The 27646-nt window shown below is 47.4% G+C and overlaps 1 protein-coding gene and 1 long non-coding RNA gene across 3 annotated transcripts in view; both read left to right on the top strand.

The window, feature by feature from the left end:
- LOC110535142 (mitogen-activated protein kinase 1) overlaps positions 1-13435 on the top strand; it is a 57000-nt gene extending 43565 nt beyond the window's left edge. Inside the window, exons 6-8 of one of the 2 annotated variants that reach the window (XM_090191286.1) lie at positions 4339-4580; positions 5055-5184; positions 12342-13435. In XM_090191286.1, coding sequence (XP_090047412.1) covers positions 4339-4580; positions 5055-5171 — 359 coding nt within the window. In that variant the 3' untranslated portion in view covers positions 5172-5184; positions 12342-13435. Of the gene's footprint in view, positions 1-4338; positions 4581-5054; positions 5185-10746; positions 11890-12341 lie in introns of those variants that run through there. The other variant, XM_090191288.1, reaches the window with a different exon arrangement.
- Positions 13436-19562: 6127 nt separating this feature from the next.
- LOC149979900 (uncharacterized) lies at positions 19563-24009 on the top strand. Its single transcript, XR_016484744.1, has 2 exons — positions 19563-22717; positions 22806-24009. It is a non-coding gene; the product is annotated as an uncharacterized LOC149979900 (long non-coding RNA).
- Positions 24010-27646: the final 3637 nt, after the last annotated feature.

Genomic DNA, 27646 nt, shown 5'->3' with positions numbered 1-27646 from the left:
GTCTTCTGGGTAGACCCTGATCTGTTGGGGACGGTAGGACAAGGTCTTCTGGGTAGACCCTGATCTGTTGGGGACGGTAGGACAAGGTCTTCTGGGTAGACCCTGATCTGTTGGGGACGGTAGGACAAGGTCTTCTGGGTAGACCCTGATCTGTTGGGGACGGTAGGACAAGGTCGTCTGGGTAGACCCTGATCTGTTGGGGACGGTAGGACAAGGTCTTCTGGGTAGACCCTGATCTGTTGGGGACGGTAGGACAAGGTCGTCTGGGTAGACCCTTATCTGTTGGGGACGGTAGGACATCTGGGTAGAACCTGATCTGTTGGGGACGGTAGGACAAGGTCGTCTGGGTAGACCCTGATCTGCTGGGGACGGTAGGACAAGGTCGTCTGGTTAGACCCTGATCTGTTGGGGACGGTAGGACATCTGGGTAGACCCTGATCTGCTGGGGACGGTAGGACAAGGTCGTCTGGGTAGACCCTGATCTGTTGGGGACGGTAGGACATCTGGGTAGAACCTGATCTGTTGGGGACGGTAGGACAAGGTCGTCTGGGTAGACCCTTATCTGTTGGGGACGGTAGGACATCTGGGTAGACCCTGATCAGTTGGGGACGGTAGGACATCTGGGTAGACCCTGATCTGTTGCGGACGGTAGGACAAGGTCGTCTGGGTAGACCCTGATCTGTTGGGGACGGTAGGACAAGGTCGTCTGGGTAGACCCTGATCTGTTGGGGACGGTAGGACAAGGTCGTCTGGGTAGACCCTGATCTGTTGGGGACGGTAGGACAAGGTCTTCTGGGTAGACCCTGATCTGTTGGGGACGGTAGGACAAGGTCGTCTGGGTAGACCCTGATCTGTTGGGGACGGTAGGACAAGGTCGTCTGGGTAGACCCTGATCTGTTGGGGACGGTAGGACAAGGTCTTCTGGGTAGACCCTGATCTGTTGGGGACGGTAGGACATCTGGGTAGACCCTGATCTGTTGGGGATGGTAGGACAAGGTCGTCTGGGTAGACCCTGATCAGTTGGGGACGGTAGGACAAGGTCGTCTGGGTAGAGCAGGAATCTGACCTCTTTGAGGGGCAGTCCAACAACGCTGCTGGTTCATAGATGTTGAACAGGGTTGGACTTAAACTGCACCCTTGTCTCACCCCTCGCCCTTGTGCAAAACCCTTTTATTGTTCAGTTTAATACTACATGTTGTTAAGGAGTAAATAGATAGTATGATGTCGTGTACTTTACCCACAATGCTGTTTGAAGGGTTTCGTAATCTAATCCATCATGTCGTATGGAATCAAAAGCATTCTTAAAATCAACAATCCTTTTTTTATTTTTTTATTAACAATGCTTTTCTGATGAAGATGCTAGTTTATTAGTGTATGTGGTCTGTTCTGTGTTTTATGTAGAAAGCATTGTGCGAGGAAGGTCTGTCGTCGGTCATTGAGATTTACAGCAGAACAGTTTCCCCATGTTACTGGTGACACAATTGCCAGGTCGCAATTGTAAATGAGAACTTGTTCTCAACTTGCCTACCTGGTTAAATAAAGGAGAAATAACAAATAAATAACAGTCCCCTGTAGTTATTAGGGTTATCAGGGAAGCAGCCACTCAGCACAACCAGGTTATATAAGGCATCTCAGCACAACCAGGTTATATAAGGCATCTCAGCACAACCAGGTTGAATAAGGCATCTCAGCACAACCAGGTTGAATAAGGCATCTCAGCACAACCAGGTTGAATAAGGCATCTCAGCACAACCAGGTTGAATAAGGCATCTCAGCACAACCAGGTTGAATAAGGCATCTCAGCACAACCAGGTTATATAAGGCATATCAGCACAACCAGGTTGAATAAGGCATCTCAGCACAACCAGGTTGAATAAGGCATCTCAGCACAACCAGGTTATATAAGGCATCTCAGCACAACCAGGTTGAATAAGGCATCTCAGCACAACCAGGTTGAATAAGGCATCTCAGCACAACCAGGTTATATAAGGCATCTCAGCACAACCAGGTTGAATAAGGCATCTCAGCACAACCAGGTTGAATAAGGCATCTCAGCACAACCAGGTTGAATAAGGCATCTCAGCACAACCAGGTTGAATAAGGCATCTCAGCACAACCAGGTTGAATAAGGCATCTCAGCACAACCAGGTTGAATAAGGCATCTCAGCACAACCAGGTTGAATAAGGCATCTCAGCACAACCAGGTTATATAAGGCATCTCAGCACAACCAGGTTGAATAAGGCATCTCAGCACAACCAGGTTATATAAGGCATCTCAGCACAACCAGGTTGAATAAGGCATCTCAGCACAACCAGGTTATATAAGGCATCTCAGCACAACCAGGTTGAATAAGGCATCTCAGCACAACCAGGTTATATAAGGCATCTCAGCACAACCAGGTTGAATAAGGCATCTCAGCACAACCAGGTTGAATAAGGCATCTCAGCACAACCAGGTTGAATAAGGCATCTCAGCACAACCAGGTTGAATAAGGCATCTCAGCACAACCAGGTTGAATAAGGCATCTCAGCACAACCAGGTTGAATAAGGCATCTCAGCACAACCAGGTTGAATAAGGTATATCACTGAACCATTTACACTGAACCAATTACACTGAGCCCATTACACTGAACCATTTACACTGAACCATTTATACTGAGCCCATTACACTGAACCATTTACACTGAACCATTTACACTGAACCATTTATACTGAGCCATTTACACTGAACCATTTACACTGAACCATTTATACTGAGCCCATTACACTGAACCATTTATACTGAACCATTTACACTGAACCATTTACACTGAGCCCATTACACTGAACCATTTACACTGAACCATTTACACTGAACCATTTATACTGAGCCCATTACACTGAACAATTTACACTGAACAATTTACACTGAACAATTTACACTGAACCATTTATACAGAACCATTTACACTGCAGCGATCTACACTGAACCATCTACACTGAACCATTTACACTGAACCATCTACACTGAACCATTTACACTGCAGCGATCTACACTGCAGCGATCTACACTGAACCATCTACACTGAACCATCTACACTGAACCATCTACACTGAACCATCTACACTGAACCATTTACACTGAACCATCTACACTGAACCATCTACACTGAACCATCTACACTGAACCATCTACACTGAACCATCTACACTGAACCATTTACACTGAACCATCTACACGGAACCATTTACACTGAACCATCTACACTGAACCATCTACACGGAACCATTTACACTGAACCATTTACACTGAACCATTTACACTGAACCATCTACACTGAACCATCTACACTGAACCATTTACACTGAACCATTTACACTGAACCATTTACACTGAACCATCTACACTGAACCATCTACACTGAACCATCTACACTGAACCATCTACACTGAACCATTTACACTGAACCATTTACACTGAACCATTTACACTGAACCATTTACACTGAACCATTTACACTGAACCATCTACACTGCACTGTTTACATTGGACAGAAATATAAACACAACATGCAACAACCTCTAACATTTTACACTTCGTGTACGGAAATCAGTCCATTGGAATCAGTTCATCAGGCCCTGGTCTATTTTACGTCACTGGGAATACAGATCTGTTGGTCACAGAGACTTTAAATAAAAGATAACCAGTCAGTATCTGACTTTGCCTCATACAGTGCGACACATCTCCTTCACGTATAATGGATCAGGCTGTTGGTTGATCAGGCTGTTGGTTGTGGCCTGGCACAGATGTTATCCTCCTAAGACACGGGAGCAGAATTGAAGCAGAAATGCCAGAAATTCACATCACAATCTGAGCCAATCATAAGCGTAAGGAACTTTTCCCTCCACCTCTCTCCTCCCCCATATCTCCTATTTATTTAACTAGGCAAGCCAGTTAAGAACAAATTCTTATTTACAATGACGGCCTACCGGGGAACAGTGGGTTAACTGCCTTGTTCAGGGGGCAGAACAACAGATTTTTACCTTGTCAGCTCTGGGATTCGATCCAGCAACCTTTTGGTTACTAGTTCAACGCTCTAACCACTAGGCTACCTGCTGGTTACTAGTCCAACACTCTAACCACTAGGCTACCTGCTGGTTACTAGTCCAACGCTCTAACCACTAGGCTACCTGCTGGTTACTAGTCCAACACTCTAACCACTAGGCTTGACTGAAATGTAAACTTCTGCTCTCTCTCATCTTCCCCACATCTCTCCCCTCTGTTGTGGTTTACCAGTTATGGCGATGAGGTGGTTGGTTATCACAACACTTCATGTTTCTGTCTCCCTCCCCTCCAGGTATCCTAGGGTCTCCTTCCCAGGAGGATCTGAACTGCATCATTAACATCAAGGCCAGGAACTACCTGCTGTCTCTCCCGCTGCGCTGCAAGGTCCCCTGGAACAGCCTCTTCCCCAAAGCCGACTCCAAAGCTCTGGACCTGCTGGATAAGATGTTGACCTTTAACCCCCACAAGAGGATCGAGGTGGAGGCGGCTCTGGCTCACCCTTACCTGGAGCAGTACTACGACCCTACAGATGAGGTAATGAACCCTGACCCCTGACCCTGACTCAACCTTACCTGGAGCAATACTACAAGACTACAGATGGGGTAATGAACCCTGACCCCTGACCCTGACTCAACCTTACCTGGAGCAATACTACAGTCCTACAGATGAGGTAATGAACCCTGACCCCTGACCCTACGACCTTACAGATGGGGTATTTGTCAGAAATCGGTAGTCAATGAATAATGTTAGTGGATTAGATTTCAGGTATGTCCTAAATGTCCCTGACCAATGATGATATGTAACTAGTCTCTTCTATTGTATTAATTCAGTCATCTCTATATCCTCTTAGCCTGTAACAGAGACTCTAACCTCCTCTCTTTCTGTTAGCCTGTAACAGAGACTCTAACCTCCTCTCTGTCTCTCTGTTAGCCTGTAACAGAGACTCTAACCTCCTCTCTCTCTGTTAGCCTGTAACAGAGACTCTAACCTCCTCTCTCTTTCTGTTAGCCTGTAACAGAGACTCCCTTCAAGTTTGCGATGGAGCTTGATGATCTCCCCAAAGAGACCCTGAAGGAGCTGATCTTTGAAGAGACGGCTCGCTTCAACACAGTCTGCAGGCCCTAACCCGTACACACAGGTACAGTCTGCAGGCCCTAACCCGTACACACAGGTACAAACAGCTTCAAACAGTCTGCAGGCCCTAACCCATACACACAGGTACAAACAGCTTCAACACAGTCTGCAGGCCCTAACCCATACACACAGGTACAGACAGCTTCAACACAGTCTGCAGGCCCTAACCCATACACACAGGTACAGACAGCTTCAAACAGTCTGCAGGCCCTAACCCATACACACAGGTACAAACAGCTTCAACACAGTCTGCAGGCCCTAACCCATACACACAGGTACAGACAGCTTCAACACAGTCTGCAGGCCCTAACCCATACACACAGGTACAGACAGCTTCAAACAGTCTGCAGGCCCTAACCCATACACACAGGTACAAACAGCTTCAACACAGTCTGCAGGCCCTAACCCATACACACAGGTACAGACAGCTTCAAACAGTCTGCAGGCCCTAACCCATACACACAGGTACAAACAGCTTCAACACAGTCTGCAGGCCCTAACCCATACACACAGGTACAGACAGCTTCAACACAGTCTGCAGGCCCTAACCCATACACACAGGTACAGACAGCTTCAAACAGTCTGCAGGCCCTAACCCATACACACAGGTACAGACAGCTTCAAACAGTCTGCAGGCCCTAACCCATACACACAGGTACAAACAGCTTCAACACAGTCTGCAGGCCCTAACCCATACACACAGGTACAGACAGCTTCAACACAGTCTGCAGGCCCTAACCCATACACACAGGTACAGACAGCTTCAAACAGTCTGCAGGCCCTAACCCGTACACACAGGTACAGACAGCTTCAAACAGTCTGCAGGCCCTAACCCATACACACAGGTACAGACAGCTTCAAACAGTCTGCAGGCCCTAACCCATACACACAGGTACAGACAGCTTCAAACAGTCTGCAGGCCCTAACCCATACACACAGGTACAAACAGCTTCAACACAGTCTGCAGGCCCTAACCCATACACACAGGTACAGACAGCTTCAACACAGTCTGCAGGCCCTAACCCATACACACAGGTACAGACAGCTTCAAACAGTCTGCAGGCCCTAACCCATACACACAGGTACAGACAGCTTCAAACAGTCTGCAGGCCCTAACCCATACACACAGGTACAAACAGCTTCAAACAGTCTGCAGGCCCTAACCCATACACACAGGTACAGACAGCTTCAAACAGTCTGCAGGCCCTAACCCATACACACAGGTACAAACAGCTTCAACACAGTCTGCAGGCCCTAACCCATACACACAGGTACAGACAGCTTCAAACAGTCTGCAGGCCCTAACCCATACACACAGGTACAAACAGCTTCAACACAGTCTGCAGGCCCTAACCCATACACACAGGTACAGACAGCTTCAACACAGTCTGCAGGCCCTAACCCATACACACAGGTACAAACAGCTTCAACACAGTCTGCAGGCCCTAACCCATACACACAGGTACAGACAGCTTCAACACAGTCTGCAGGCCCTAACCCATACACACAGGTACAGACAGCTTCAACACAGTCTGCAGGCCCTAACCCATACACACAGGTACAAACAGCTTCAACACAGTCTGCAGGCCCTAACCCATACACACAGGTACAGACAGCTTCAACACAGTCTGCAGGCCCTAACCCATACACACAGGTACAGACAGCTTCAAACAGTCTGCAGGCCCTAACCCATACACACAGGTACAGACAGCTTCAAACAGTCTGCAGGCCCTAACCCATACACACAGGTACAAACAGCTTCAAACAGTCTGCAGGCCCTAACCCATACACACAGGTACAGACAGCTTCAAACAGTCTGCAGGCCCTAACCCATACACACAGGTACAAACAGCTTCAAACAGTCTGCAGGCCCTAACCCATACACACAGGTACAGACAGCTTCAAACAGTCTGCAGGCCCTAACCCATACACACAGGTACAAACAGCTTCAACACAGTCTGCAGGCCCTAACCCATACACACAGATACAAACAGCTTCAAACAGTCTGCAGGCCCTAACCCATACACACAGGTACAGACAGCTTCAACACAGTCTGCAGGCCCTAACCCATACACACAGGTACAAACAGCTTCAAACAGTCTGCAGGCCCTAACCCATACACACAGGTACAAACAGCTTCAAACAGTCTGCAGGCCCTAACCCATACACACAGGTACAGACAGCTTCAAACAGTCTGCAGGCCCTAACCCATACACACAGGTACAAACAGCTTCAAACAGTCTGCAGGCCCTAACCCATACACACAGGTACAGACAGCTTCAACACAGTCTGCAGGCCCTAACCCATACACACAGGTACAGACAGCTTCAACACAGTCTGCAGGCCCTAACCCATACACACAGGTACAAACAGCTTCAACACAGTCTGCAGGCCCTAACCCATACACACAGGTACAAACAGCTTCAAACAGTCTGCAGGCCCTAACCCATACACACAGGTACAGACAGCTTCAAACAGTCTGCAGGCCCTAACCCATACACACAGGTACAAACAGCTTCAACACAGTCTGCAGGCCCTAACCCATACACACAGGTACAGACAGCTTCAACACAGTCTGCAGGCCCTAACCCATACACACAGGTACAGACAGCTTCAACACAGTCTGCAGGCCCTAACCCATACACACAGGTACAAACAGCTTCAAACAGTCTGCAGGCCCTAACCCATACACACAGGTACAGACAGCTTCAAACAGTCTGCAGGCCCTAACCCATACACACAGGTACAAACAGCTTCAACACAGTCTGCAGGCCCTAACCCATACACACAGGTACAGACAGCTTCAACACAGTCTGCAGGCCCTAACCCATACACACAGGTACAGACAGCTTCAACACAGTCTGCAGGCCCTAACCCATACACACAGGTACAAACAGCTTCAACACAGTCTGCAGGCCCTAACCCATACACACAGGTACAGACAGCTTCAACACAGTCTGCAGGCCCTAACCCATACACACAGGTACAGACAGCTTCAACACAGTCTGCAGGCCCTAACCCATACAGACAGGTACAGACAGCTTCAACACAGTCTGCAGGCCCTAACCCATACAGACAGCTTCAACACAGTCTGCAGGCCCTAACCCATACAGACAGCTTCAACACAGTCTGCAGGCCCTAACCCATACAGACAGCTTCAACACAGTCTGCAGGCCCTAACCCATACAGACAGCTTCAACACAGTCTGCAGGCCCTAACCCGTACACACAGGTACAGACAGTTTCAACACAGTCTGCAGGCCCTAACCCATACAGACAGCTTCAACACAGTCTGCAGGCCCTAACCCATACAGACAGCTTCAACACAGTCTGCAGGCCCTAACCCATACACACAGGTACAGACAGCTTCAACACAGTCTGCAGGCCCTAACCCATACACACAGATACAAACAGCTTCAACACAGTCTGCAGGCCCTAACCCATACACACAGGTACAAACAGCTTCAACACAGTCTGCAGGCCCTAACCCATACACACAGATACAAACAGCTTCAACACAGTCTGCAGGCCCTAACCCATACACACAGGTACAAACAGCTTCAACACAGTCTGCAGGCCCTAACCCGTACACACAGGTACAAACAGCTTCAACACAGTCTGCAGGCCCTAACCCATACAGACAGCTTCAACACAGTCTGCAGGCCCTAACCCATACACACAGGTACAGACAGCTTCAACACAGTCTTAAGGCCCTAACCCATACACACAGGTACAAACAGCATATTCACATCTCAACTCACTCTGCAGTTAAACAACACACGGCATGTCTGCCTGGGCATCTGGAAGCATTGGCCAGCTTGGACTGTAGATCAGACATGACGCAAGAATGTAGCCTTTTTTCACAATACTCTTAGCACCTGTCAAATCATCTCAGATCTCCCCGATCTCTCCCAAGTCCATTTGGGACTGGGTGGAGTTTGATAGTGCTGTAGGGCATCATTAGTAACTAAAACACAGAATATCAGGGGGGGGGGGGGGAGGGGCAGACAGCAACAAAAACAGACGAATGCGACAGCGTCAACTCTACCCGGCTGTCATTTGAGAGCAGATCCTTCAGCGTATACCGCTGGGCGCAAACTGATGAAATGGTGTGAACTCTGCTCACGTGGGCAAGAATCGGTCATCCCGCCTGAAGAAAAACAGGCACACACCCAATCTACTTCCTGCAGACAAGTGCAGTACATCACCTGTAATGAGAGAAAGGGAATCCTAATTGACACCTAGGCCTCAACCCCTCGTCTCACAGGCACCTGATCTGAGAGGATTGGAATCAATATGATGGAGGTGTAAGTTAACTACTGCCTTTGAGGGGGTTTTGTAGTGATGGAGTAGAGTGCCTTTGAGGGGGTTTTGTAGTGATGGAGTAGAGTGCCTTTGAGGGGGTTTTGTAGTGATGGAGTAGAGTGTCTTTGAGGGGGTTTTGTAGTGATGGAGTAGAGTGTCTTTGAGGGGGTTTTGTAGTGATGGAGTAGAGTGTCTTTGAGGGGGTTTTGTAGTGATGGAGTAGAGTGTCTTTGAGGGGGTTTTGTAGTGATGGAGTAGAGTGTCTTTGAGGGGGTTTGTAGTGATGGAGTAGAGTGCCTTTGAGGGGGTTTTGTAGTGATGGAGTAGAGTGCCTTTGAGGGGGTTTGTAGTGATGGAGTAGAGTGTCTTTGAGGGGGTTTGTAGTGATGGAGTAGAGTGTCTTTGAGGGGGTTTGTAGTGATGGAGTAGAGTGTCTTTGAGGGGTTTGTAGTGATGGAGTAGAGTGTCTTTGAGGGGGTTTGTAGTGATGGAGTAGAGTGCCTTTGAGGGGGTTTGTAGTGATGGAGTAGAGTGTCTTTGAGGGGGTTTGTAGTGATGGAGTAGAGTGTCTTTGAGGGGGTTTGTAGTGATGGAGTAGAGTGTCTTTGAGGGGGTTTGTAGTGATGGAGTAGAGTGCCTTTGAGGGGGTTTGTAGTGATGGAGTAGAGTGTCTTTGAGGGGGTTTGTAGTGATGGAGTAGAGTGCCTTTGAGGGTTTTGTAGTGATGGAGTAGAGTGCCTTTGAGGGGGTTTGTAGTGATGGAGTAGAGTGCCTTTGGGGGAGTTTGTAGTGATGGAGTAGAGTGCCTTTGAGGGGGTTTGTAGTGATGGAGTAGAGTGCCTTTGAGGGGGTTTGTAGTGATGGAGTAGAGTGCCTTTGAGGGGGTTTGTAGTGATGGAGTAGAGTGCCTTTGGGGGAGTTTGTAGTGATGGAGTAGAGTGTCTTTGAGGGGTTTGTAGTGATGGAGTAGAGTGCCTTTGGGGGAGTTTGTAGTGATGGAGTAGAGTGCCTTTGAGGGGGTTTGTAGTGATGGAGTAGAGTGCCTTTGAGGGGGTTTGTAGTGATGGAGTAGAGTGTCTTTGAGGGGGTTTGTAGTGATGGAGTAGAGTGCCTTTGAGGGGGTTTGTAGTGATGGAGTAGAGTGTCTTTGAGGGGGTTTGTAGTGATGGAGTAGAGTGCCTTTGAGGGGTTTGTAGTGATGGAGTAGAGTGTCTTTGCACCATTGTATCAGGAGACTGAAAATATTTGCCATGGGTCCCCAGATCCTCAAAAGATTCTACAGCTGCACCATCGAGAGCATCCTGACCGGTTGCTTCACCGCCTGGTACGGCAACTGTTCGGCATCTGACCGTAAGGCGCTACAGAGGGTAGTGCGTACGGTCCAGTACATCTCTGGGGCCAAGCTCCCTGCCATTCAGGACCTCTATACCAGGCGGTGTCAGAGGAAGGCCCTAAATATTGTCAAAGACTCCAACCACCCTAGTCATAGACTGTTCTCTCTGCTACCGCACGGCAAGCGGTACTGGAGCGCCAAGTCTAGGACCAGAAGGCTCCTGAACAGCTTCTTACCCCCAAGCCAGAAGACTGCTGAACAATATTAATCGAATGGCCATCGGAGTCACTTCACCCCTACCTACATATACAAATGACCTTTAACCTGTACCACTGTTTATTATCTATGTATAGTCACTTCACCCCTACCTACATGTACAAATGACCTTTAACCTGTACTACTGTTTATTATCTATGTATAGTCATTTCACCCCTACCTACATATACAAATGACCTTTAACCTGTACTACTGTTTATTATCTATGTATAGTCATTTCACCCCTACCTACATGTACAAATGACCTTTAACCTGTACTACTGTTTATTATCTATGTATAGTCATTTCACCCCTACCTACATATACAAATGACCTTTAACCTGTACTACTGTTTATTATCTATGTATAGTCATTTCACCCCTACCTACATATACAAATCACCTTTAACCTGTACTACTGTTTATTATCTATGCATAGTCATTTCACCCCTACCTACATGTACAAATGACCTTTAACCTGTACTACTGTTTATTATCTATGTATAGTCACTTCACCCCTACCTACATATACAAATGACCTTTAACCTGTACTACTGTTTATTATCTATGTATAGTCACTTCACCCCTACCTACATGTACAAATGACCTTTAACCTGTACTACTGTTTATTATCTATGCATAGTCATTTCACCCCTACCTACATATACAAATGACCTTTGACCTGTACACCCGCACACTGACTCGGTACTGGTGCCCCCTGGATATAGCCTCAGTTATTTTGTTTACATTTTTTAAAATATTTTCTTAACCAACAATGCAGTTTTAAGAAAATAAAGTTAAGGACTTGTAAGTAAGCATTTCATAGGAAGGTTGTATTCAGCGCATGTGACAAATAACATTTCATTTAGATTTGATCTTAGGATAGAGCCTCCCTTCAGATCTCTTTCTCTGTTTAACAGTTCTTTCTCCTCTCTCTCTCTCTCTCCTCTCTCTTTTTCTCATCTCTCTCCTCTCTCTTTTTCTCATCTCTCTCTCTTTTTCTCATCTCTCTCCTCTCTCTTTTTCTCATCTCTCTCTCTCTCTCTCTCCTCTCTCTTTTTCTCATCTCTCTCCTCTCTCTCTCTTTCTCCTCTCTCTTTCTTCTCTCTTTCTCCTCTCTCTCTCTCCTCTCTCTTTCTCCTCTCTCTTTCTTCGCTCCTTCTCTTTATCCTCTCTCCCTCTCTCTCTGTCTCCTCTCTCTTTCTCCTCTCTCCTCTCTCTCTCCTCTCTCTCTCCTCTCTCTTTCTCCTCTCTCTCTCTCTCTCCACAGATCAGACTCTGGACTCCTTTCCTCCACCTCTTCTCTCCACCTTTCCGACATGTGCTGTGGTTCCTCCTGTCTTCAGCATTTCCTGTATACTTCCTACCTCCCCTAGTCAGTCAAACCACCATGCTCAGGAACAGTGTCAGGAATCAACCTCTCTCTCTCTGCTCTCTCTTTCTCTCTGTCTCTCCCTCCCCTCTGCCTATGGGGTAAGGGGGCGTCACTTGTTGGCTTATCGTTGAGGAGATGCTTGTCTTGTGTGTTTTAAGCTAAGATCAACAGAAGTCTGTGTCCCAAATGGTGCCCTATTCCCTAATATAGTGTTCTACTTTTAGAAAGTAGTGCACTATATAGGGAATAGGGGGCCATAGGGCTCTGGTCTAAAGTAGTGCACTATATATGGAATAGGGTGCCATTTGGGACACAGGTCTGGCTCGGGAGACACCTGTTCAACCAGCTTTGGTTTATGGTTAAGTCCTCATTGTTACTCCTGGCCCGCGCAGCTGAAGCGGTGGTACACAGTTGTGGGGTTTGTTTTCAAAAGCAGATTTTTTTTCACCTCGCCGGCTCTGGGATTCATACAGCGACCTTTCAATTACTGGCCCAACTCTCTTAACCACTAGGCTACCTAACGCTCTCTCCTCCTCCCAACGGCCCGGTCTCCCTCTCTCTCTCTCCTCCCAACGGCCCGGTCTCTCTCTCTCTCCTCCCAACGGCCCGGTCTCTCTCTCTCTCTCCTCCCAACGGCCCGGTCTCTCTCTCTCTCTCCTCCCAACGGCCCGGTCTCTCTCAATTCAATTCAATTCAATTCAATTCAAGGGCTTTATTGGCATGGGAAACATGTGTTAACATTGCCAAAGCAAGTGAGGTAGATAATATATAAAGTGAAATAAACAATAAAAATGAACAGTAAACATCACACATACAGAAGTTTCAAAACAATAAAGACATTACAAATGTCATATTATATATATATATATATATATATATATATTATTTATATATATTTATATATATATATATACAGTGTTTTAACAATGTACAAATGGTAAAGGACACAAGATAAAATAAATAAGCATAGATATGGGTTGTATTTACAATGGTGTGTGTTCTTCACTGGTTGCCCTTTTCTCGTGGCAACAGGTCACAAATCTTGCTGCTGTGATGGCACACTGTGGAATTTCACCCAGTAGATATGGGAGTTTTTCAAAATTGGATTTGTTTTCGAATTCTTTGTGGATCTGTATAATCTGAGGGAAATATGTCTCTCTAATATGGTCACACATTGGGCAGGAGGTTAGGAAGTGCAGCTCAGTTTCCACCTCATTTTGTGGATAGTGAGCACATAGCCTGTCTTCTCTTGAGAGCCATGTCTGCCTACGGCGGCCTTTCTCAATAGCAAGGCTATGCTCACTGAGTCTGTACATAGTCAAAGCTTTCCTTCATTTTGGGTCAGTCACAGTGGTCAGGTATTCTGCCGCTGTGTACTCTCTGTGTAGGGCCAAATAGCATTCTAGTTTGCTCTGTTTTTTTGTTAATTCTTTCCAATGTGTCAAGTAATCTCTCTCTGCTCCTCCCAACGGCCCGGTCTCTCTCTCTCTGCTCCTCCCAACGGCCCGGTCTCTCTCTCTCTCTCTCTCTCTCTCCTCCCAACGGCCCGGTGTCTCTCTCTCTCTCTCCTCCCAACGGCCCGGTCTCTCTCTCTGCTCCTCCCAACGGCCCGGTCTCTCTCTCTGCTCCTCCCAACGGCCCGGTCTCTCTCTCTGCTCCTCCCAATGGCCCGGTCTCTCTCTCTGCTCCTCCCAACGGCCCGGTCTCTCTCTCTCTCCTCCCAACGGCCCGGTCTCTCTCTCCTCCCAACGGTCTCTCTCTCTGCTCCTCCCAACGGCCCGGTCTCTCTCTCTTCTCCTCCCAACGGCCCGGTCTCTCTCTCTCTCCTCCCAACAGCCCGGTCTCTCTCTCTCTGCTCCTCCCAACAGCCCGGTCTCTCTCTCTGCTCCTCCCAACAGCCCGGTCTCTCTCTCTGCTCCTCCCAACAACCCGGTTTCTCTCTCTCTCCTCCCAACGGCCCGGTCTCTCTCTCTTCTAACAAAACATTAAGAGCAAGTTAATAATATTGAGTTGTACCCCTTTTGCCCCCAGAACAGCCTCAATACGTCTGGACATGGACTCTACAAGGTGTCCAAAGCGTTCCACAGGGATGCTGGCCCATGTTGTCTCCAATGCTTCCCACAGTTGTGTCAAATTTGCTGGATGTCCTTTGGGTGGTGGACCATTCTTGACACACACAGGTAAACCCAGCAACGTTGCAGTTCTTGACACAAACCGTTGCACCTGGCTCCTACTACCATACCCTGTTCAAAGGCACTTCAATCTGTTGTCTTGCCCATTCACCCTCTGAATAGCACACACACACAATCCATGTCTCAACTGTCTCAAGGCTTAAACATCCTTCTTTAACCTGTCTCCTCCCCTTCATCTACACGGATTGAAGTTGACTTAACAAGTGAGATCAATACGCGATCATAGCTTTCACCTGGTCAGTCTGTCATGGAATTAAAAGCCATTTATACTGAGAAACCTTTAGTACAGAGTCATGAGTCAGATTACATGTACATTATCCCAACACCATATGTATACATTGATCCGTTTCGTTAGTTTGCAGGTTTGTGTCCGTGCCCCTTTTAAGATGTCAACACTCGTTGGTTTAGTTAGAGCGCGACGTAACAACAGAAGTTAGGCTCGTCTGCTGCGTCCTCCTTCCCCCGACTACAAGAACAAATACCAAGGACAATTAACACGAGGCATTACCAGTAACACAAGATGTCTGCATCTCGCTAGATCTATACGCTAGCTTCTCTCTGATACCATTACAGCGGCCATAGTTAACTCGGCCACTGGTCACCTGGTTACATCGAAAGGTTCTTCATACTTGTTTCACACTTATTTCAGTTACATACAGAACCATTTCAATGGAAGCTGGTTAGTGACTCGTAGCTTGAGCTCGGAGAGAACATTGTCCATGCACACTGGCTTCTCTCTGCTGCCATTTCCCTGGCCATAGTATCTACTCCATTACAAAGTGGCCAAACATCTATACAGATCTCTGCTCCAGTAACTGTCTGTGGTGTTTCAGATCTCTGCTCCAGTAACTGTTTGTGGTGTTTCAGATCTCTGCTCCAGTAACTGTCTGTGGTGTTTCAGATCTCTGCTCCAGTAACTGTCTGTGGTGTTTCAGATCTCTGCTCCAGTAACTGTCTGTGGTGTTTCAGATCTCTGCTCCAGTAACTGTCTGTGGTGTTTCAGATCTCTGCTCCAGTAACTGTCTGTGGTAACTGCTGACATCTATCACACTTATTGCCAAGTCACCCAGTCTAATGCCAAGACACCCAGTCTAATGCCAAGACACCCAGTCTAATGCCAAGACACCCAGTCTAATGCCAAGACACCCAGTCTAATGCCAAGACACCCAGTCTAATGCCAAGGCACCCAGTCTAATGCCAAGGCACCCAGTCTAATGCCAAGTCACCCAGGTTGAGATGCCAAGTCACCCAGTCTAATGCCAAGGCACCCAGTCGAATGCCAAGGCACCCAGTCTAATGCCAAGGCACCCAGTCTGATGCCAAGGCACCCAGGTTGAGATGCCAAGTCACCCAGGTTGAGATGCCAAGTCACCCAGTCTAATGCCAAGTCACCCAGTCTAATGCCAAGTCACCCAGTCTAATGCCAAGTCACCCAGTCTAATGCCAAGTCACCCAGGTTGAGATGCCAAGTCACCCAGTCTAATGCCAAGTCACCCAGGTTGAGATGCCAAGTCACCCAGGTTGAGATGCCAAGACACCCAGGTCGAGATGCCAAGTCACCCAGTCTAATGCCAAGTCACCCAGTCTAATGCCAAGTCACCCAGTCTAATGCCAAGTCACCCAGGTTGAGATGCCAAGTCACCCAGGTTGAGATGCCAAGTCACCCAGGTTGAGATGCCAAGTCACCCAGGTTGAGATGCCAAGTCACCCAGGTTGAGATGCCAAGTCACCCAGGTTGAGATGCCAAGTCACCCAGGTTGAGATGCCAAGTCACCCAGGTTGAGATGCCAAGTCACCCAGGTTGAGATGCCAAGTCACCCAGTCTAATGCCAAGTCACCCAGGTTGAGATGCCAAGTCACTCAGGTTGAGATGCCAAGTCACCCAGGTTGAGATGCCAAGTCACCCAGGTTGAGATGCCAAGTCACCCAGTCTAATGCCAAGTCATCCAGGTTGAGATGCCAAGTCACCCAGGTTGAGATGCCAAGTCACCCAGGTTGAGATGCCAAGTCACCCAGTCTAATGCCAAGTCACCCAGTCTAATGCCAAGTCACCCAGTCTAATGCCAAGGCACCCAGGTTGAGATGCCAAGTCACCCAGGTTGAGATGCCAAGTCACCCAGGTTGAGATGCCAAGTCACCCAGTCTAATGCCAAGTCACCCAGGTTGAGATGCCAAGTCACCCAGTCTAATGCCAAGTCACCCAGGTTGAGATGCCAAGTCACCCAGGTTGAGATGCCAAGTCACCCAGGTTGAGATGCCAAGTCACCCAGGTTGAGATGCCAAGTCACCCAGGTTGAGATGCCAAGACACCCAGGTTGAGATGCCAAGTCACCCAGGTTGAGATGCCAAGTCACCCAGGTTGAGATGCCAAGTCACCCAGGTTGAGATGCCAAGTCACCCAGGTTGAGATGCCAAGTCACCCAGGTTGAGATGCCAAGTCACCCAGTCTAATGCCAAGTCACCCAGGTTGAGATGCCAAGTCACCCAGGTTGAGATGCCAAGTCACCCAGTCTAATGCCAAGTCACCCAGGTTGAGATGCCAAGTCACTCAGGTTGAGATGCCAAGTCACCCAGGTTGAGATGCCAAGTCACCCAGGTTGAGATGCCAAGTCACCCAGTCTAATGCCAAGTCATCCAGGTTGAGATGCCAAGTCACCCAGGTTGAGATGCCAAGTCACCCAGGTTGAGATGCCAAGTCACCCAGTCTAATGCCAAGTCACCCAGTCTAATGCCAAGTCACCCAGTCTAATGCCAAGGCACCCAGGTTGAGATGCCAAGTCACCCAGGTTGAGATGCCAAGTCACCCAGGTTGAGATGCCAAGTCACCCAGGTTGAGATGCCAAGTCACCCAGGTTGAGATGCCAAGTCACCCAGGTTGAGATGCCAAGTCACCCAGTCTAATGCCAAGTCACCCAGTCTAATGCCAAGTCACCCAGTCTAATGCCAAGGCACCCAGGTTGAGATGCCAAGTCACCCAGGTTGAGATGCCAAGTCACCCAGGTTGAGATGCCAAGTCACCCAGTCTAATGCCAAGTCACCCAGGTTGAGATGCCAAGTCACCCAGTCTAATGCCAAGTCACCCAGGTTGAGATGCCAAGTCACCCAGGTTGAGATGCCAAGTCACCCAGGTTGAGATGCCAAGTCACCCAGGTTGAGATGCCAAGTCACCCAGGTTGAGATGCCAAGACACCCAGGTTGAGATGCCAAGTCACCCAGGTTGAGATGCCAAGTCACCCAGGTTGAGATGCCAAGTCACCCAGGTTGAGATGCCAAGTCACCCAGGTTGAGATGCCAAGTCACCCAGGTTGAGATGCCAAGTCACCCAGTCTAATGCCAAGTCACCCAGGTTGAGATGCCAAGTCACCCAGGTTGAGATGCCAAGTCACCCAGGTTGAGATGCCAAGTCACCCAGGTTGAGATGCCAAGACACCCAGGTTGAGATGCCAAGTCACCCAGGTTGAGATGCCAAGTCACCCAGGTTGAGATGCCAAGTCACCCAGGTTGAGATGCCACGACAAACATTATCCATGTAGTTCCCTTTGAGTTGTCTTTACGTTTCCTCATAGTTTGACCAACAGCACTTGCTTTCTATCTATTTACCGTTACAATGCCATCTGTACAACGTTACAATGCCATCTGTACAACGTTACAATGCCATCTGTAAAAACGTTACAATGCCATCTGTAAAAACGTTACAATGCCATCTGTACAACGTTACAGTGCCATCTGTACAACGTTACAGTGCCATCTGTACAACGTTACAGTGTCATCTGTACAACGTTACAGTGCCATCTGTACAACGTTACAGTGCCATCTGTACAACGTTACAGTGCCATCTGTACAACGTTACAGTGCCATCTGTACAACGTTACAGTGTCATCTGTACAACGTTACAGTGCCATCTGTACAACGTTACAGTGCCATCTGTACAACATTACAGTGCCATCTGTACAACGTTACAATGTCATCTGTACAACGTTACAGTGCCTTTGGCCACATAGGTCTACATAACCTACTGGCTCAATATCTTGAATGAGAGAGAGCCAGCCTGGTAGGCCAGATTAAGGTTTATATAATATTACGCCATGGGCCATAGGTTTATATAACATTACAATGCCATAGGTTTATATAACATTACAATGCCATAGGTTTATATAACATGACAATGCCATAGGTTTATATAACATTACAATGCCATAGGTTTATATAACATTACAATGCCATAGGTTTATATAACAATACAATGCCATAGGTTTATATAACATTACAATGCCACGGGCCATAGATTTATATAACATTACAATGCCATAGGTTTATATAACATTACAATGCCATAGGCCATAGGTTTATATAACATTACAATGCCATAGGTTTATATAACATTACAATGCCATGGGCCATAGATTTATATAACATTACAATGCCATGGGCCATAGATTTATATAACATTACAATGCCATAGGTTTATATAACATTACAATGCCATGGGCCATAGATTTATATAACATTACAATGCCATAGGTTTATATAACATTAAAATGCCATGGGCCATAGATTTATATAACATTACAATGCCATAGGTTTATATGAACTCCAACATTTGATGTGCAGCTTTGTTTAGTGGTGTTGTTGGTATCACAGTATATTCTGTGTTTAGTGGTGTTGTTGGTATCACAGTATATTCTGTGTTTAGTGGGGGTCATTGGGGTCGTTGGGATCGCAGTATATTCTGTGTTTAGTGGGGGTCGTTGGGATCACAGTATATTCTGTGTTTAGTGGGGGTCGTTGGGATCGCAGTATATTCTGTGTTTAGTGGGGGTCGTTGGGATCACAGTATATTCTGTGTTTAGTAGGGGTCGTTGGGATCACAGTATATTCTGTGTTTAGTAGGGGTCGTTGGGATCACAGTATATTCTGTGTTTAGTGGGGGTCATTGGGGTCGTTGGGATCACAGTATATTCTGTGTTTAGTGGGGGTCGTTGGGATCACAGTATATTCTGTGTTTAGTGGGGGTCATTGGGATCGCAGTATATTCTGTGTTTAGTGGGGTTGTTGGTATCACAGTATATTCTGTGTTTAGTGGGGGTCGTTGGGATCACAGTATATTCTGTGTTTAGTGGGGGTCATTGGGGTCGTTGGGATCGCAGTATATTCTGTGTTTAGTGGTGTTGTTGGTATCACAGTATATTCTGTGTTTAGTGGGGGTCGTTGGGATCACAGTATATTCTGTGTTTAGTGGGGGTCATTGGGATCGTTGGGATCGCAGTATATTCTGTGTTTAGTGGGGTCGTTGGGATCACAGTATATTCTGTGTTTAGTGGTGTTGTTGGTATCACAGTATATTCTGTGTTTAGTGGGGGTCGTTGGGGTCTTTGGGATCGCAGTATATTCTGTGTTTAGTGGGGGTCATTGGGGTTGTTGGGATCGCAGTATATTCTGTGTTTAGTGGGGGTCGTTGGGATCGCAGTATATTCTTTGTTTAGTGGGGGTCATTGGGGTCGTTGGGATCGCAGTATATTCTGTGTTTAGTGGGAGTCGTTGGGATCGTTGGGATCGCAGTATATTCTGTGTTTAGTGGGGGTCGTTGGGGTCGTTGGGATCGCAGTATATTCTGTGTTTAGTGGGGGTCGTTGGGGTCGTTGGGATCGCAGTATATTCTTTGTTTAGTGGGGGTCATTGGGGTTGTTGGGATCGCAGTATATTCTGTGTTTAGTGGGGGTCATTGGGATCGTTGGGATCGCAGTATATTCTGTGTTTAGTGGGGGTCGTTGGGATCACAGTATATTCTGTGTTTAGTGGGGTCGTTGGGATCACAGTATATTCTGTGTTTAGTGGGGGTCATTGGGGTTGTTGGGATCGCAGTATATTCTGTGTTTAGTGGTGTCATTGGGATCACAGTATATTCTGTGTTTAGTGGGGGTCATTGGGATCACAGTATATTCTGTGTTTAGTGGGGTCGTTGGGATCACAGTATATTCTGTGTTTAGTGGGGGTCATTGGGGTTGTTGGGATCGCAGTATATTCTGTGTTTAGTGGGGGTCGTTGGGATCACAGTATATTCTGTGTTTAGTGGGGGTCGTTGGGATCACAGTATATTCTGTGTTTAGTGGGGTTGTTGGGATCGCAGTATATTCTGTGTTTAGTGGGGTTGTTGGGATCGCAGTATATTCTGTGTTTAGTGGGGTTGTTGGGATCGCAGTATATTCTGTGTTTAGTGGGGGTCGTTGGGATCACAGTATATTCTTTGTTTAGTGGGGGTCGTTGGGATCGCAGTATATTCTGTGTTTAGTGGGGGTCGTTGGGATCACAGTATATTCTGTGTTTAGTGGGGTTGTTGGGATCGCAGTATATTCTGTGTTTAGTGGGGGTTGTTGGGATCACAGTATATTCTGTGTTTAGTGGGGGTCGTTGGGATCGCAGTATATTCTGTGTTTAGTGGGGGTTGTTGGGATCACAGTATATTCTGTGTTTAGTGGGGGTCGTTGGGATTGCAGTATATTCTGTGTTTAGTGGGGGTTGTTGGGATCACAGTATATTCTGTGTTTAGTGGGGGTCGTTGGGATTGCAGTATATTCTGTGTTTAGTGGGGGTCGTTGGGATCACAGTATATTCTGTGTTTAGTGGGGTTGTTGGGATCGCAGTATATTCTGTGTTTAGTGGGGGTCGTTGGGATCACAGTATATTCTGTGTTTAGTGGGGGTCGTTGGGGTCTTTGGGATCGCAGTATATTCTGTGTTTAGTGGGGGTCGTTGGGATCGCAGTATATTCTGTGTTTAGTGGGGGTCGTTGGGATCACAGTATATTCTGTGTTTAGTGGGGGTCGTTGGGGTCGTTGGGATTGCAGTATATTCTGTGTTTAGTGGGGGTCGTTGGGGTCGTTGGGATTGCAGTATATTCTGTGTTTAGTGGGGGTTGTTGGGATCACAGTATATTCTGTGTTTAGTGGGGGTCGTTGGGGTCTTTGGGATCGCAGTATATTCTGTGTTTAGTGGGGGTCGTTGGGATCACAGTATATTCTGTGTTTAGTGGGGGTCGTTGGGATCGCAGTATATTCTGTGTTTCGTGGGGGTCGTTGGGGTCTTTGGGATCGCAGTATATTCTGTGTTTAGTGGGGGTCGTTGGGATCGCAGTATATTCTGTGTTTCGTGGGGGTCGTATTCTGCAAATAAATGCACTTAGTCTCGCTGAGGATGATGGGATTTTATATTAGATATGTTGCTGAAGCTTTGATTCTGTGATGAGGACTAAAATGGAGATCATTTATTTTACCCTCCAATCGTTTTATTTTATTTTGCAAATGTTTGTTTTTTAAAATTGTAAAATGAATGTTTCTATCGAATATTACTCTCGTATAGTATAGCCCTTTACACTCATATCTGTATACAGGATGAAATGGCAGATTTGGGCACCTAAGTTGGAACGCAGTGACTGTCCAGTCACATGATAGACATGTCAGACGCTCTGTTCTTCACAGCTCTTGTGTTCTGACTGGCAGCCGTTCAGAACATGGACACCCCACTCAACAACAAGTTAGTTGCCCCCATCTCTCCAGGTAATTGGGCAACTTTCTGTCGTCTGATTGAGGTTAAAGCTGTAAATTAAGAGGTGTCTTGTGTATTTTGAAAGATGAGATGTTGAGGATTATAATGAATACCGCTTTGATGTCATAGAAGCAAACCAAACACCTGTTGAGTCCAAATGTGGACTTCATATTTCCATATCATAAAACTCATGTCACATAGTGTCCATGTTTAGGATCACTGCTGTTTGATGTACAGCTACAAGATGACATGGTGAAAAAAACAGGCTTTCAGTTCAAGCCCACCTGACCCAGGTTGAGATTCATAATGGACCGTTTCTGGACTGGCTGAAACAACAACAGTCTTTGTGTGACGGTGGGGGATGCAGGGTTGTGTTCCAAGACGAAACAACTACAAGTGTCCTCTAGTTCCTCACAGCTGGGAGAGGAGGAAAAACAGCTGTTAGCTGAAGACTGTTCGTTGAGTCATAAAAGTGCATTGAAATGTCTTATGAACTGTGAACTGTGGAGAGGTGTGTTGCCACTTGGAGACACCCCAGGTAGTCTTCTCACTCAGACCCTTGTAATCGTTTTGTCTTATGAACTGTGAACTGTGGAGAGGTGTGTTGCCACTTGGAGACACCCCAGGTAGTCTTCTCACTCAGACCCTTGTAATCGTTTTGTCTTGTGTTTCATCTACCCCACGTTTTCCAGGAATATTCTTATTAACATGTTACTGAATGTATCCAGAGTATTTTCAGATTTCGTGATCAACAAATGGGGTGAAAAGTACAGAAAATGTAAAAAGAGCATGAAACCAACCGTGTGATGTTTAGATTCAGTCTTGTCAGGTGAACTTTGGTCTGATGATTTTCCCACAAGCTCCACTGATTCATTTCAATTGCTACCATGGTAATAAATATGCTTTTCGTATTTCTTCTGTAGGAAACATTTAAATGTTGCCCTATCTGTTTTGGCAACCCGTTACACTGGTGGGAACGTAAGACTTGTCGCCATGAATTGAAATACTCCTCTGTTTTGATCAGTAGAAAACCTTTTAATTGTCAATTTCACTTTCAAGCAACAAAAAACCACAAAGATCAAGTTTTGTTATTTTGGTTGTTTTGTGTTTTTGAAGTTTCTGTTAGTAGCTAAACCAGATTATACACGGAGTGTACACAACATTAGGAACACCTTCCTAATACTGAGCTGAAGCCCTGTTTTCCCTCAGTACAGCCTTATTCATTCTTTGGAGTATGGACTCTACAAGGTGTCCAAAGCGTTCCACAGGGGTGCTGGTCCATGTTGACCCCAACGCTTCCCACAGTTGTGTCAAGTTGTCTGGATGTCCTTTTGGGTGGTGGACCATTCTTGATACACACGGGAAACTGTTGAGTGTGAAAAACCCAGCAGCGTTGCAGTTCTTGACACAAACTGGTGCTCCTGGCACCTACTACCATACCCTATTTAAAGGCACTTCAATATTTTGTCTTGCCCCATTCACCCTCTGAATGACACACACACACAATCCATGTCTCAATTGTCTCAAGGCTTAAAAATCCTTCTTTAACCCGTCTCCTCCCCTTCATCTACACTGATTGAAGTGGATTTAACAGGTGACATCAATAAGGGATCATAGCTTTCACCTGGATTCACGTGTCATGGTGACAGCAAGTGTTCTGTACACTCAGTGTATATGGAGGTTGAAAGCAAGCCTTCGTGGTCTGGCTATCTGTCATGTTGAAGGAGATGACTTGAACAAAGCTTTTCTGCTGATGTTGATGATATCAATCTGTTATTTTACATCTCTGCCATGCCATGTAAACCTGGAAAATAAATACCCTGTGTCCTATTCCACGTGTCTGGGGATATTTTTTTCTTTGGAAACGAGCATAATTAAATCTCTGTATTTCATAAAGACCCATCTGTGTCCCAAATGGCACTCTATTCCCTCTATAGTGCACTAGGGGGGCCCTGTTCCATCTATAGCGTACTAGGGGGCCCCTGTTCCCTCTATAGCGTACTAGGGGGGCCCTGTTCCCTCTATAGTGCACTAGGGGGACCCTGTTCCCTCTATAGTGCACTAGGGGGACCCTGTTCCCTCTATAGCGTACTAGGGGGGCCCTGTTCCCTCTATAGTGCACTAGGGGGGCCCTGTTCCCTCTATAGTGCACTAGGGGGGCCCTGTTCCCTCTATAGTGCACTAGGGGGGCCCTGTTCCCTCTATAGTGCACTAGGGGGGCCCTGTTCCCTCTATAGTGCACTAGGGGGGCCCTGTTCCCTCTATAGCGCACTAGGGGGACCCTGTTCCCTCTATAGTGCACTAGGGGGACCCTGTTCCCTCTATAGCGCACTATGGGGAACCCTGTTCCCTATATAGTGCACTAGGGGGGCCCTGTTCCCTCTATAGTGCACTAGGGGGACCCTGTTCCCTCTATAGTGCACTAGCGGGACCCTGTTCCCTCTATAGTGCACTAGGGGGCCCCTGTTCCCTCTATAGCGTACTAGGGGGCCCCTGTTCCCTCTATAGCGTACTAGGGGGACCCTGTTCCCTCTATAGCGTACTAGGGGGACCCTGTTCCCTCTATAGTGCACTAGGGGGACCCTGTTCCCTCTATAGCATACTAGGGGGGCCCTGTTCCCTCTATAGTGCACTAGGGGGGCCCTGTTCCCTCTATAGTGCACTAGGGGGACCCTGTTCCTTCTATAGTGCACTAGGGGACCCTGTTCCCTCTATAGTGCACTAGGGGGACCCTGTTCCCTCTATAGTGCACTATGGGGAACCCTGTTCCCTATATAGTGCACTAGGGGGGCCCTGTTCCCTCTATAGCGCACTAGGGGGACCCTGTTCCCTCTATAGCGCACTAGGGGGGGCCCTGTTCCCTCTGTAGTGCACTAGGGTGCCCTGCTCCCGCTATAGCGCACTAGGGGGGCCCTGTTCCCTCTATAGTGCACTAGGGGGGCCCTGTTCCCTCTATAGCGTACTAGGGGGACCCTGTTCTCTCTCTAGTGCACTAGGGGGCCCTGTTCCCTCTATAGCGCACTAGGGGGCCCTGCTCCCTATATAGGCAATAGGGTGCCATTCGGGATGCAAGTCTAGAATGAGACTGTTGGATCTTACACAACATGATCAGAACAAGCCATTTGAGTCGGAGTAAAACGAGGCTCCATGTTAAATCCTTCATTACTACCTGAGATCTTCACTAATGCAGTGGTTGAATGGAGCATGTTACTCCTTTACAGACCTGGCCTCTTCTCAGCAGATTGTGTAGGGCAGGCTCTCTTGGTTGACAGATGAACACAACGCTACGGCATGTCTGTCTGTCTGCATGTCGATCTAACTGCATGTCTGTCTGTCTGCCTGTCTGTCTGTCTGCATGTCTATCTAACTGCATGTCTGTCTGTCTGTCTGCATGTCGATCTAACTGCATGTGTGTCTGTCTGCGTGTCGATCTAACTGTATGTGTGTCTGTCTGCGTGTTGATCTAACTGCATGTCTGTCTGTCTGCATGTCTATCTAACTGCATGTCTGTCTGTCTGCCTGTCTCTGTCTGCATGTCTATCTAACTGCATGTCTGTCTGTCTGTCTGCATGTCGATCTAACTGCATGTGTGTCTGTCTGTCTGCATGTCGATCTAACTGCATGTGTGTCTGTCTGCGTGTCGATCTAACTGCATGTGTGTCTGTCTGCGTGTTGATCTAACTGCATGTCTGTCTGTCTGCATGTCGATCTAACTGCATGTCTGTCTGTCTGCCTGTCTGTCTGTCTGCATGTCGATCTAACTGCATGTATGTCTGTCTGCATGTCGATCTAACTGCATGTGTGTCTGCATGTCGATCTAACTGCATGTGTGTCTGTCTGCGTGTCGATCTAACTGCATGTGTCTGTCTGCGTGTTGATCTAACTGCATGTCTGTCTGTCTGCGTGTCGATCTAACTGCATGTCTGTCTGCATGTCGATCTAACTGTATGTCTGTCTGTCTGTCTGTCTGTCTGCATGTCGATCTAACTGCATGTCTGTCTGCATGTCGATCTAACTGTATGTCTGTCTGTCTGTCTGCATGTCGATCTAACTGCATGTCTGTCTGCGTGTCGATCTAACTGCATGTCTGTCTGTCTGCGTGTCGATCTAACTGTGTGTGTGTCTGTCTGCGTGTCGATCTAACTGCGTGTCTGTCTGTCTGCGTGTCAATCTAACTGCGTGTCTGTCTGTCTGCGTGTAGATCTAACTGCGTGTCTGTCTGTCTGCGTGTCGATCTAACTGCGTGTCTGTCTGTCTGCGTGTCGATCTAACTGCGTGTCTGTCTGTCTGCGTGTCGATCTAACTGCGTGTCTGTCTGTCTGCGTGTCGATCTAACTGCGTGTCTGTCTGTCTGCGTGTCGGATCTAACTGCATGTCTTTCTGTCTGCGTGTCGATCTAACTGCATGTGTGACTGTCTGCGTGTCGATCTAACTGCATGTGTGTCTGTCAGCGTGTCGATCTAACTGCATGTCTGTCTGTCTGCGTGTCGATCTAACTGCATGTCTGTCTGTCTGCGTGTCGATCTAACTGCATGTCTGTCTGTCTGCGTGTCGGATCTAACTGCATGTCTGTCTGTCTGCGTGTCGATCTAACTGCATGTGTGTCTGTCTGCGTGTCGATCTAACTGCATGTCTGTCTGTCTGTCTGCTTGTCGATCTAACTGCATGTCTGTCTGTCTGCGTGTCGATCTAACTGCATGTCTGTCTGTCTGCGTGTCGGATCTAACTGCATGTCTGTCTGTCTGCGTGTCGATCTAACTGCATGTCTGTCTGTCTGTCTGCGTGTCGATCTAACTGCGTGTGTGTGAGTTGTGAAATCTCCGCCCCCGCTTCATTCAAGGCTCTTGGTTGGCAAGATGACCGGGAACTCCACCAGCTCTCAGAATAAGAGGGAGGATAGAACCTCTAAGAAGAAGAAGAGGAGGGGGGATAGAACCTCTAAGAAGAAGAGGGGGGAGGATAGAACCTCTAAGAATAAGAGGATAGAACCTCTAAGAAGAAAAGGAGGGGGGATAGCACCTCTCAGAATAAGAGGGAGGATAGAACCTCTAAGAAGAAGAGGAGGGAGGATAGCACCTCTCAGAATAAGAGGGAGGATAGAACCTCTAAGAAGAAGAGGAGGGAGGATAGCACCTCTCAGAATAAGAGGGAGGATAGAACCTCTAAGAAGAAGAGGAGGGAGGATAGCACCTCTCAGAATAAGAGGGAGGATAGAACCTCTAAGAAGAAGAGGAGGGAGGATAGCACCTCTCAGAATAAGAGGGAGGATAGAACCTCTAAGAAGAAGAGGAGGGGGGATAGAACCTCAGAATAAGAGGGAGGATAGAACCTCTAAGAAGAAGAGGAGGGGGGATAGAACCTCTCAGAATAAGAGGGAGGATAGAACCTCTAAGAAGAAGAGGAGGGAGGATAGCACCTCTCAGAATAAGAGGGAGGATAGAACCTCTAAGAAGAAGAGGAGGGAGGA

This window comes from Oncorhynchus mykiss, chromosome 11, assembly GCF_057628025.1.
Source record: "Oncorhynchus mykiss isolate SJ-2025 chromosome 11, ASM5762802v1, whole genome shotgun sequence".
In the NCBI taxonomy this organism is placed as follows: Eukaryota; Metazoa; Chordata; class Actinopteri; order Salmoniformes; family Salmonidae; genus Oncorhynchus; species Oncorhynchus mykiss.
This window is presented reverse-complemented; position numbering and strand designations above follow the sequence as displayed.